The sequence below is a fragment of the Penicillium taxi genome (genome assembly GCF_028828555.1).
Source record: "Penicillium taxi strain IBT 34144 chromosome Unknown utg000003l_segment0_segment0, whole genome shotgun sequence".
NCBI lineage: Eukaryota > Fungi > Ascomycota > Eurotiomycetes > Eurotiales > Aspergillaceae > Penicillium > Penicillium taxi.
The window spans coordinates 3325823-3339177 of NW_026643205.1; the positions used below are offsets into that span (position 1 = coordinate 3325823).

General features: G+C 44.7%; 2 protein-coding genes across 2 annotated transcripts; one reads left to right on the top strand and one right to left on the bottom strand.

The window, feature by feature from the left end:
- Nucleotides 1-2248: 2248 nt before the first annotated feature.
- On the bottom strand, nucleotides 2249-7520 carry N7495_004678 (uncharacterized protein; the record flags this gene model as incomplete). The annotated part of the gene is made up of 10 exons (XM_057207329.1): nucleotides 2249-2517; nucleotides 2587-2692; nucleotides 2758-2889; nucleotides 2946-3236; nucleotides 3330-3595; nucleotides 3659-3956; nucleotides 4007-4084; nucleotides 4335-4349; nucleotides 4417-7279; nucleotides 7348-7520. The coding sequence occupies 10 exons, from the start codon at nucleotides 7518-7520 to the stop codon at nucleotides 2249-2251; spliced, it is 4491 nt and encodes a 1496-aa protein (XP_057065009.1).
- Nucleotides 7521-10736: 3216 nt separating this feature from the next.
- N7495_004679 (uncharacterized protein) lies at nucleotides 10737-11456 on the top strand (the record flags this gene model as incomplete). Its single annotated transcript, XM_057207330.1, has 1 exon — nucleotides 10737-11456. The coding sequence occupies one exon, from the start codon at nucleotides 10737-10739 to the stop codon at nucleotides 11454-11456; it is 720 nt and encodes a 239-aa protein (XP_057065010.1).
- Nucleotides 11457-13355: the final 1899 nt, after the last annotated feature.

Below are 13355 nucleotides of genomic sequence, written 5' to 3' on the forward strand. Positions count from 1 at the left end.
ATCTTACATATAGGAATTGTTAATCATAACCCATCGCAATTATGGAATGGATATCAAAATGGGAATTTTATGTATACTTATGATTTCTGCTTCAAGGTCTCTTCCATCCCTTATGCGCTGCTGTGAATTCGTAAACTTTTACAGGAGAGCCTGTGGAGTCATTATCCAGAAGAATCGTTATGACTGACTGCCGGTCAAGCAGCTTCAGTGACACAGTTCAAAAAAATAACCTTGCAGCTATTTGTCTCCCGTCTCCGATCATTCAGTCTCTTTTCTTAGAGCAGTTGCAACAGGAAATACAAGCACCACAGTCTGCATGGACAGCGTTATTCTCCTTTCCGCAGGTGCAACATTTGATTTCGTCCGCGGGAACGGTTATGTCGGATGCAGAAGTCATGACGGAGGCAGAGACTATACAAGTATTAATTGGTAGGCCACCGATCTGCGATAGAGGGCACGTGTACTATACGTCAAAGGATTCTGGCAATTAGGTATACGCTTGGGAAGAGCGGTTCAGAGAAGCGGTTTAGGGATATGTTTGGTAATTTAAGAATTCGAGTCCAATAAAGGTCGTTGCCGCAGCAGGCTTTCAGCCCAACGTATTCTATACTGAAAAAGAGATTTATGAAGCAGAGTAGATAATCTGTCGACCAGGTATTATAAGAATCAAAACTAGTAATTCCTTGAAAATTCAAGAGACAATCGTTACTTTCGCACTGTCTTAAAACAACGAGAAAGCGAGGTTTTAGATATGGTCTGACAGGTCGGGCATAACATCGGGGTCACTATAGCCGGTGTAGTCTGGTGAGCATCAAATTGGTTCTGACGGGCGCTCCTCAAGAACCGGTCGCGTGACGCTAAAGCGGCGCTCACCCATTTCTCACCCAGGCGACACCCACCCGACTATTGGCCGCGGATAAGCCACATGCCGGTCAGTTAGTAGTTGTTGGAATATGGAACAAAGTAGTCATGTGATCAAATTGTTACTTTATAATAGATAGCAAACCAAGAATGAAAACCAGACTTTACAACTACTTCAAAGGACACACAGATATCATAGGGGCGTAAAGCGTTACCTGTGATAGGTGTCAGAAGTGGGCGTTAGCCTCTCATCAACTTTATCGAATTGCTATACCCACCAGTGTACTGAAAGTAGTATAGTGGGCGACCACATGTGAATCCTGACAGTTGTATGTTTTTGTTTTTTACTACTCTACGCGGAAGCTGTCTGAGAAAAACAAGATGTAATGGATATAGATGCTAAAGGAATAAATGGTAGCAGATATTCAGTCGCGGTCAGAAGATTTGGTTTTGGAATGAAAACCATTATTATTATGGTCTATATGGCACTGTTTTATATGATATATATATAAACAGTTCTTCTCACATTGTGAGGGTTAGGGGCCAATACGGATGGACTGGGAGACTTGATGTGATCGGTGATCCAATACTGCTCAATTGGGATCAAGAACAACTCTTGAAGTCAATTAAGAGCTGAAGCAGCCAAATTGGAAGCGAATGACATGCTTAATCAGGAGCAATGTGCCACTGGTGGAACTGAGGACATGGCGGCTAGTAGGATCCAATGAGCTCCACTAGCAAGCATATTGTGGTTCTATGGAGCCTGCTCTGCTTCGATTACCATTCGCAAATAGCGGGTTTCAAAAACTCTAGGTCGCTGCTCTGTAGGGCTAGTAAATTCCATGATCACCATGAACAATATCTAGAAGCTTTGGAAGGCATACTCTAGATTTTAAACATCCATTGCTAAAGTCTTATGATATTAAGCTTTGATGAGACTGAAATGGCTCAACAGCGGCTCCAAAAATACGTTTCAAGATAGACATTGATCCTCTCTCTACGTAGGTATACTCCCCTGGAAGTACAGTGATATTCTAAATCATCTTTATCTCGTATTCTCTCGCGCCGACTCTGAAGCCCCATTTGATATACCTTAGTCCAAATCAGGATGGAGATTCGCCCGCATTACATCTAACCAAAGTGTCTTTGACGAACCACGGTACAGGATGGATCGAAATCAGTCTCACCACTTTGCTCTCATAGAGTCTTTTTCGAACCCGATTCTGAAATACACTAATCGATTTCCGACCTACCCACCGAATCCTATGCTAATCTATTGTTATCAACACTGTTAGTTAAGGACTTTTGGTAATAGCGAACATGCTACACTAACTACTGTTTCTTAAATAGAATCCATAGATAGAAATAATACAGTTCCACCCATATTTCAATCCCCTTCTCGGTACCCTCGCTCACTATCCATCCTTTTTTCGCGCCGACGTATAAGCCTCAGTAGTTCTGCTTTGTCTCCCAGTCTCCGCGGGACCGAATTCGAAAAGCTCGGAGGCAGGGAAGTGTCCTCTGCCTCCACTACATTCTTGGGCTGGTTCAGCTTGTGCGATTTACGCGAGGTTATCAAGTTCCATAAATGCACAGCGCGATTGACATTGAAGGCAAACAGGAGGAATGGAATGGATATGCAAGCCGAGGTGCAAACTAAATATCTCGCTTAGTATACTTCGATTTTGGGGAAAAAGGAACAGAGGGAACAATAGGAAGACTCACAGATGATCGGAAAGATCCATTTCCCCTGGAACTCCAAATCCCCGTTGGGATGCGGGAAGTCCGTCACATTCAAAGCGAACAACGAGGTCAGGAAGGACAGAGGGAGCTAGAAAAGGCATTAGTAAGCCCTGTTTGTTATATGTGACCATCGGTGGGACATGGGACACCAACGAATAGAATAGCCACCACTGTAAAGATCAGCGATATGTTGGCTTGTTTGGCAGTGTCGTTTGCTTGCCATCTTCCGAACTCGGCATCTTTGATACCGGCCTGCTGCTGACGTAGCTCCAAGAGAGCATTGATCTACATGAGACATTAGCAGGCTACGACTGGTGACTATGGTATTCGCATCGTCATACCGATTCCTGGACAGCAGCCACCTCATCGGCGATGCGCTGGATTTCGCACAACATGCGCGTGGGATTCATAGGATGGCTATACTGAAACCCCGCAAACGTGTCAAGGTCTTCGGTCTCGAAGGTCTGTTGCCACACCTGCTGCTGGCCTTCTAATACTGCTTTGAAAATGTTCAGCTCATCGCGGATATCCTTAGCCTCTCGCAGCAAGTGGGCTTCGTCGTCGATGATGTGGTAAGGGTTTTTAGGGAGATCTCGGATAAATCCGGTGTGCTCGTGGGTGTGAGACTCGTTCTCGAGGGTGGTCAAAAAGCTTTGATAGAGAGTGGCTTCTTTGTCCATTTAGAATTGTTAATCAAGTTTGCGTCTGTCAAGTAGTGGACTTACTAAATCTCGAACTGATTCCTGAAATATTTCAAGGGCATTTTTTCCTTTTGATGTTTCCTGATCCACTTTTGGAAGGCTTCGGGAGAACTTCTGGTCAAGTATCAGCGTGGTCATGATAGTGAGCACGATCTCAGCCATGGCTTTTGTCGTCTTAGGCCGCTGAAACTCTTCTTTTTCGTCATTCAGCATGATGAACCGGCGAATCCGTTCCGGGAGTCTCGCTTCAGTTGAATCTTCTGGGTTTGTACAACTGGTGACGATAGTCTCTTGACATGGATTAGCACTTACTTCTGGGTTATAACAAGTTATGTCTACCCTGGCCAACCTACTATTATCGAGGATACGAATCCAGATTTGATCGACAGCCAGAATTTGTTTCCCTGGCTCGCGAAGATATTCCTGACGCTTTCGGCGCTCATATTCCTGAGCAGCGGTGCTCCTCTTTGGCTGCTGGATTTCGTGGTTCATGCACTCGGCCCATCGCACTACGACCTGATCAATATCTCTCACTGTGCTATCTTCGAGGGTCTGGTAGTAAAATTGGTCGAGAGTCATTGGCTGATGGAGGCCTGAATCCAGTCTATCCGGCTGACTGAGCGGAGAGACGGCCTTGTTCAAGTAGGGCATCTGTTTTGGATTGAGTCTGGTGCCCGCGACGAGTGAAACAATTAACTGACCTGTATTGAAATTATTTCGTGGTGGGAGGTCTCCTGCTCGCTGGCACTAGGGGTATCGTTCCACTCAAACGAAGTCCGCTGCGATGGTCTACTCGTTAACACACGCGAAGCTACGGTAAAGTATCCACGACTCACCATACATTGCGGCCTAAGGAAGAATCTACCAGCCCCAGCGACGACTTGAATACAGCTCTTTGCAAAGAACGTAGATAAGAAATGATGGGATTTCTGCGTTCGCCCTGCCTCCCGGGACAGGAGTTGGCAAATATCCTTGGTCTGCGGTCAATTTCGATCTACCGGGGTAATAGGGAACAACAAGATCACTCACGTTCATGACGACAACCTGCCAGGAATTAAATGAGTGAGACAGTGTACGAAGATCGTTTTTCTCTGGAATCGGTGATTCTTACATGATTGAATGGAAGGTGAATCCATCGGAATTGAAGTGCCCCTGTGGCTGGTGCGTCACTTGTATCTCTTGGTAAAGGATTCTGATCCCTTGAGGAGTGGGCAGTACTCATCTCTCGATACCGTTTATCAACATCTTCCAAGTGCCGCTTAAACGAATGCAGATCACGATGCCTACTGGCCAATGACTCCGTCATCAATCTCTGGGGACCAAGTTTCTGGTCGTAAATAATGTCATCCAGTGATCGTTCAATCATATGAAGGTCGATGACGTCTCTCAGTGCATAGAAATCAATGATGGCGACGTTAGCATTGCCTAAGAGAAAATCTGATGGCCGTGAAGGGAAGCCTGGAACGCGGTGACTGTCGGTTAGGCCAGCCTGCTCGACGATCTGTGGAGGGTTTTGGAGCAGTTGTGAAAGGACGTCCCTGTATGAATTTTTTTCTGTCCCCGGAAGAGCCTCCAGAACCTTCCTAGCAAGATCAATTTCTTTCTGATCAAATACCCACCCGTTAGAGAGCAGCCACCACAATGCAACAGCCTGGTTATGATACACCACGGTGGGAAGTATTCCCCACTTTTCGGCGCGCTGTTTGACCTTATCGCATATTTCATTTCTCGGCTCCCCCAGCCAGGTCTTCTGCAACTGGAGAAGACGGTCTTGGATCCCCGGCTTTTCAAAGCGAAAGATAAGCTCTTGTGCTTGCGTCACTCGAGTCGGGACTTGCACCGAAGAATCTGGATCCTGTAGTAACTCTCTTTTTAGTGTGTGATTAGTGAGCTGAAGTCGAAAGTAATCTCGCAAGGATGAATGACGCCATTTGACTGCGAGAGAAAAGGGCGATTCTCTCATGCAGTTGGGCTGTATAATCAAATCGATTATTTGCTGACTGGAATGGGCAGGCTTCTCCAGAAGAGCCTTACTAAAGTTTAGATTTCCAGCTGCTGCGGCGGCGTGCAGCGCAGTGTTTCCATCGTCGTCCTGTAGGCTGGAATCATAATCATGGTTGAAGAGCACGGTCTGAATCAAATCATGATTGCTATACCGTGCGGCAATATGAAACAAACTCGCACCTCCCCTGTACCTCCGTCCGAGAGAGGCGTAGCCAGGAAAAGATGCATTCGTAAGGTATCTGCTTTTGTTCGCAATCATCCAGTACACGATGGAATCAAGTTCATCTGTCGACAAAGTGGGATTGCTGGAATAGTTCAGAAGGCAGGCTTCAATCATAGAGAGCTCCTCTTTCGTCGCAAGGGGCGTGTATCTTCTCAAGCAAGACCCAGGGTAATACAGGTCTGATGTCAAGAGACAGAGTGACACCTCGCGATGGTCTTGCGCAATAGCTAGGCCCGAAGGGCTCATGTGGAAAGTTTCTAGAGCTGGAAGCTCGAAGCTAATATCATGCAGCAAGTCTTGGACATTCTTCAAATGGCCTTTTAAGGAGGCTTCATGGAGGGCCGAACGCCCAGCCTCATCTTTCCGGAGAATTCCTGGCCTCTCAAAGACCACGGGTTTGAACGGCTCGATGTCATCTGCTTCGAGTGCAAGTTGGAACGGTGTTTTTCCAGCGGCATCCTTGCGATTGACGTCGGCTCCATGGCGCACCAGACATTCTATGGCGCCCGCATGAACTTCTTCACAGGCCATATGAAGTGGAGAATTCCCCCCGACGCCGTCAACTTTGGCTCCATTGGTTATCAAGAGCTGGATCAAGCAAGTCAATCGGGTACTTTCTTCTTTTCCCTCAGCCCATCCAACGGCCCCGTGTAAAGGTGTGAGTCCTCGGTATGTTTTTGCGTTAACATCCGCACCGTTATTTATAAGCATCTCAACATTTTTGTGTTGCCCTAAAGAGCTCGCCGAAAAGATTGGAGTGCGACCGTAGTTATCAAATCTCGTAGGATCCGCTTGGTGAGATAGAAGAAGGGCAACGGTCTGTGCATCATCTTCCTCGGCCGCAAAGTGCAATGGTGTGTAGCCTTCGTGATTCCCGGCGTCAACGGCCGCTCGGAAACTGAGAAGTATTCGTACTGTTGAGTGATGGTTCTTGGCGCAGGCAAGCTGCAATGCCGTATTTCCTGTTTTGTTGCAGGAATCAACAGCAGCGCGCCTGCTCAACAGAGTGAACATGACTCTGTCGTGTCCACTTTCGGCGGCCAATTGAAGCGATGTATTGCCGCTCTCATTGCAGCTATCGATTTGGGCGCCTTTACCCAAAAGTATCGAGACGACCCTATCGTGTCCAAATGCAGCAGCAAGTTGGAGAGAAGTATTGCCGCTGTTGTTGCAGCTATCAATCTCCGCGCCTTTATCTAAGAGGTGCAAGACGACGTTTTCATGTCCATTATTAGAAGCCATCTGAAGTGGTGTATTACCCCATTTGTTGCGTGTGTCGATTTGGGCTTTTCGGCTCAGAAGTGCAGAGACGGCTCCAAGATTACCATTTGTAGATGCCTGGAGCAGTGGGGTTCCTTCGTCATATTCCCTACTCTCGATATCCGCACCATGGTCCAAAAGTGCCGAGATGGTGCTCACATGCCCATTCGCCGCTGCCAGGTAAAGAGAGGTTTCTTTGTTCTCATTGCAGCTATCTACTTGGGCGCCTTTACCCAAAAGTATCGAGACGACCCTATCGTGTCCAAATGCAGCGGCCAGTTGGAGAGAAGTATTGCCGCTGTTGTTGCAGCTATCAATCTCCGCGCCTTTATCTAAGAGGTGCAAGACGACGTTGTCATGTCCATTATTAGAAGCCATTTGAAGTGGTGTATTACCCCATTTGTTGCGTGTGTCGATTTGGGCTTCTCGGCTCAGAAGTGCAGAGACGGCGTCAAGATGCCCATTTGCAGATGCCAGGAGCAGAGGGCTGGCTTCGTTGCAGTTTCTGCTTTCTATATCCACACCATGATCCAAAAATGCCAAAATGGCGCTCACGTGTCCCTTCTCCGCTGCCAGGTGAAAAGAGGTTCTTTGTCCTCGTTGCAGCTGTTGATGACGGATTCTTCTTCTTGTTGTTGTTGCAGTTCAGTATCAAAGGAGTCGTCCTCTGAGCTGTCTTCGCTTTCCGAAGAGGTAGCGTTCCTCTCAAAGTCGGAGCGAGAATGCATTTTTGATTACTTGGAAAGTATAGAGAGATCTTGAGGGAAAAATCGATCTGTACTTGAGGTTGGTGTTTCTAAGTTGGAGAAAATACTCCACGCAGACAGAGTGGGAACCCACGCTATGCATTAAGGCAAGTGCTAGAGGCCGATCCTACTTTCCGTTCATGCGAGTCTGACGCGCTAAAACCAACTGCTGCATAACCTGATGGCCGTCATCGGGCAAAGGATAACCGACGATCACCTCAGATGCGTTAACACCAAATACTGTGTGGAGTTGTCTCAGTTCTTACTTCCCTGCCATTATCCTATAAAGGAATTCGGGTTTTGCGCCACGAAACTACACTAGTACTAGCCTCTATTTGTCAGTTTCCTAGTAGTTATAGAGTCACAATTACTATTGTGATCTGGACTGACGCTGTGTAAAAGAACAGTCAATGAGGTGAAACCGAGCTGTATGTGTTTAGAAAAAAGAAAGCAACCAATCAGCAGGTGCGGCATACTATGTATGTAGCCACAATCGTCAATACTGTAAGCCATCGCTACGTCGGGCATACTATTATAAATGGAATCAATAATCTTCAGTTCCTAGTCCACTGCTACTGGCTTGGCACTTTTCGATGAACCTTTATAGATACTTCGGTATTAATTCTTCCTGATCTGCACAAGCCTCATATCACAGCACTTTGCACTTTGCACGAAGACTTTGCACGAAGACAGGACGAATCAGATATTGAAAAAAAAAAATCGTCCGTCGGGTGATCTCCGAACTCCACATGATTGCTCACGGGTATATTGATGCTTGCTTTTTTTCTGGTATCCTTAGCGCCAAAATTCTGCCTTGGAAGTAGCCAATCAAACAGATTCTACTATTGTATAGGCAACTCCACTTATTACCCTCCGTACTAACATAAGCGCTGAGACATAATATGATATGAAATGCGACGCTCTATAAAGGCTCCCTTCGCTAACTGATCACCGGAGGTAATAGAGATCGACAAGATAATATAAACAAGCGCCCTAGAAGTGCCAGGGTTGCGGGTTCATGATCCACAGACTAGTCCAATCAATTACAATAGTATATCTTGCGTCAAGCTGCCACGTATACTTTCCTGCACTGGACAGGTCATATAGTGCGGTCTTATATGCGTAAAATATAGGTTTTGTGTCGGCTTATTTCATCCAATCAGCACAAATGTTCCTATTAAACACTTGTCAGAGAAAGCGAGGGACTTTAACATAATTACAACTTTTGATACGATGGACTGAAAGTGGTTTCAACCACGAGTGACCTAATTGGTTTTGTCAGTTAATAAATGGAAAACTACTTTAGGCAGTTCTGGAGTAGACTTGAATAACACACCTCTTACAATTCGCAACAGTACATTTACAAAGTAGATGCATATGCAACAGTAAGACGTGTCAGTATTCCGACAACAACATATATTTAAATGCTACCTATTTCAATAAATATGCTCACCATTCTCTGCACATCAAAAGTCTAAGTGATATCAAGGAGAGGAATCATTCATCTAGTTTGAAGTGAGTCAGAAGTCCGCACCTGTATGTTTTCTTCTAAGATACGTTAGCTAATTTTACTATACACGTTTTGCTCACATTGACTGAGCCAGTAAATCTCGATACTTCTACTGTGTAAACAGCATGATTTATAAGGTACAGTGCGCCCTACGGGAAACCATCAAAACTCCTTAGCTTACGAGTAGTACCTCAGAAGCCTTGGAACGCTCTGTCATTGATTGTCTTCTATCAAGGATAACCTTAAGAGCTTGGCATCAGTATTAGTATATACAGATTCTTAAAATCTTAGTATCAGTTTAGCATCATTTTATATAGGCAATTCGAAGTATTTGGAATAGCCTGTGAAAGGTTTCGAAGCACCTTCGACTCCTTTCCTAAGCCGAACTACCTAGGTATATTAGGCTTGACTGTTTCGAGGATAGAGTTGCGACATTGAGCGAACAGCTATCGTAAAACTGGCTTATACCAATTATGAGATATTTACGTCACAAAAAAATATGAATGTAACCAGACTGTTCACCTTAGTCGTCTAAATAAGTTTGTTCTTCGCCGAGTTTTACAAAAGTAGTATATTGTTGTTGAAATAGTGGCCTGAAATCTGAGGCCAACGGGCTATACAAACGAATAGACGGGGCTGACCACATGACCACACGCACATATAATAGCTAGCAAAAACCCCAGAATGAATGAATGAATCAACAGATTTTAAAACAGCTTCAAGAGGACACCATATATCATAAGAGTACCCTAGTTTGTTATCTGTGACTTCCGAGGTCTATACCAGTGATATGAGATGAATAAGGATGGCCTCACAGGCAGCAACATCTAACTCTTTCAACAACGCTAAAACAATGTTCGATCCGTGCTATAAGCATGTTCATTCCCTTCCCTCACTATTAGTCTTCTTTCATTCCCCTCCTATGCACGCTTACTGACTTCATTAAGATAACCTACTCCAACCTTCCTTTGTCTGCACTTTCAACTCTTATAGTAAATATTTGCTGATCTTCACGGGGCCCTGAAAGTCAGATGTCATAGTCAACTTATAAAGGCCTTGTGGAAGATCTCCATCCAACCTCAAAACAAGATCTTCACCATGTCTCAGAAAGTCAATATATGCTTCGCTCCCCAGTGGGATGAAATCACCGTGGACCCAAGAAGGTCCGATGGAAATATTGACTCGGGCTCTTTTCCATCTTATCACATTGTTGAGGAGATCCAGAAGGTTTTTATTTCGTGTGGAAACACAGCATTACCTATGTAGCACTCTCGAAAGGTAGAACACATCTACCTACTTTAAAGAAACAGGACATGTATTTGATGCTGGTGTCTGCAACTCCATAGAGCACATCAGAACCTGCAAAGTTCTATGATGGTGGTGCGTCTAATACTGTAATTGCAACTCCAAAGAATACCTCCAGCATAAATACTGGCATGTTTTGCTTAGTCGCTTTCAAAAACTTCCCACTTTGCGCTGCCTACTTCCGAGTTATTTTACCTGATCCTCTTACAATATTTTTCTCTTCATCGCAACCCCACACCTGAAACCTACGGAGGTCAGTTCCATCTACTTTCTAAGCCTAAAGTAAGATATCATCCTACTCTTGCATTCAAGTGTCTCTAGAGATCTATTCTAAGTTCTCTCGCTAAACTTACAGCAGGAAGTCTCACCAGACCAAAACAAAGATGGCACGACCTACCATAGAACAAAAATTGACCGAAGATGCTCATCGTTTAGACTGGTGTCTTCACAACCCAGAAGCACAGTGCAATGTCAAACCGAGTAAGATGACTCTCGACGACCTCGCCACCAGATTTCCAGGAGCTTACCGAGAATTCGTTGATGACGTCCAAGCAGTCCACGAATTCATCGACGATGACATTCAAGCAGGCAATGAATTCGTCGAAACACGTTTTGATCTACTCGGTTTTCCCTACCGTGAACATTTCAATTGTGTTTCCTTCATTACTGGAGTGAAGTTGACACCGGATTTGCACTGGTGCGGACTTATCAGAGAAGGCGCTGTCGTGATTGAGATAATCAAACGCCAGAAAAGCTGTGACGCTCCCTACATCTCAGAGATAACTCAAGCCGCCTACTCATACCTTTACCACATCAACACTCTGAAATACGTGTTTTTTACTTACGTCTGCAACGAGCAGACGCTACTTTACTTGAAGTCCCTTCATGAGGACTGCAACCGCAGTAATGAACACAAAGTATGGGAACGAGGCAACAAAAATTACTGGGCTTTGCTCGGAACACCCCTAGGAAAGGTAGTCACAGCTCTGCTACTTGGTGCCTTTCCTCGGGGTACCCGACACGTCGCCAGAATCATCACATGGCTCTCCCCTGATGACTTTGTCTCCTCGTACTCAATGGAGTTTGACATTGAGGCGATTTAATCTAATGTCATTGGAGGGTACTCCATGTAAGTTTTCACCTGACGTATGATGGTATTAAACGCTAACCTATTTTCCTTAGTCTGGCAGCGATGGAATGAAGTGTGTTTTTGCGTTTGCGTCTAGTTCAATTGGAGGTTATGGAGGTCTTTTTTTCTATTACCATCACTGCCACTCCGACTCCATGTATGTCAGTCATCTCTCAGTAGCCATCATTGGCCATCAGCTGCAACTTGGTATCTGCCCCTACTAAGATTATCACTAGTGAAATGAACGTGAAAGCACCATCAAGTTGGTTCAATGGAAGGCTCCCAGTATCATTTTCAAGACTTAACCCGCTGCTTTTAGACAGACTATGCTCATACATGTCACTACTGTTCCATCCTCGATATGCATCCTGAGAGAATGAGTAAAAGAAGCCAGTGCTAGTGACTGCCACCATGGGCGTCATCAACACCATGACAACCTTGAAATCCTCGAATTAATCGATCATATGAAGGCTATTCTCCTATTTGATCTTCACATATATGGACGACGAAATCCCCCGAGGAATTTGAGCGTGGTTTAGTGCTCCAAGTGCCAAAAAGAGAAACAGAGGAACTAGCTTATCCCCCTCGTTAATAGCTATAAATAGCCTGCATTTTTGGAGATCACTTATAGTCACACGAGTGGGAGAACTCACTAACATTAGTCTGCTGGTGATACTGAATCACTCCATGTGTGGCCAGCGACGGGCCCGCATTGACTTTGCGTGGGGAGAATAAATATGATAGACTGAGAGAGATATGGTAAGAACTTTGAGTCTTATGTTCAATTGTATTGATCTTTAAGAATGAGATACCGCGATCTGGCAGTAGGATGGTATACTATCTAACCAACAACCTCGGCAGCGTGTGTCATCTATCTCTACCTAGGTACCTCAGTTCTGTGTCTGACGTTCTTTGGACATTAAGAGATGGCAAAGTTGCAATTGATAGCCTCACTACTTGTGATTATGTGACTAGGATACCTGGCGTGTTTATGCTAATACTCAGAGGCCCCAGAACAACCCACAATGCTAGCCCAAGAACGAGAACGGCCTATATTGGATGAACTAAGTCTAATAGATTCAGATAGTGCCACCCCTCAAAATTATTCCGACAGCCACCCGCAGTACCGGGTTTACTAAGCCATATCGGAGCTATACCTTTTGATCCCGATCGAGCGCTCTCAAAAATTACTATTTCGCTTCGTACACCATTACCACCATCATAACTACTAGAGAGGGATTTAAGTCCAAATTATACACCAAAACGCCAAAAATGCAGAAATATCTACGCTGACAATATAAATATCTTTTTATACATTTTTGTGAAGTCCTACTACCCCCATTTGAAAGAGCTCTAGAGCAAATTATAGAGAGTACTAATTCTCTATACCAAGAGATTAATTACTATTCTCCGCCAAAAAAAAAAAACAAGGCTCTTCGCGCAGCACATGAAAATCAGATCCGAAAAATACAATGCTCGCCAGATAGCTATCCAAGGTGGCTTAACTACCCAGGAAGATCAACATCTTCTAGAGACTTCAATAGATACTCCAGGGGCCAATAACACCAATTCTGGCCATTAAAGTCAATATCATTTCCGACATCGCCAACGCCCACATAAATGTAGTAACTGCAGACAGCCTGGTCATAGGAGAGAAACATGCCTAAATAGGCATATCTCTTAGTTTTTTTATTGACTTTATACGATTCAATGTTGTTTTGGTATAAAATAGAATGTTCCAAAATAAAAAGTGGGTCAAATTACCAAATTGTATAACCACTCGTATGTATTTTACTTGAATGAAAAAAATGTTGCTCTAGCCCAGGGACCAAGCAAAATGGAACGCATTGCGAAGTTACCAGCGCCAATACAC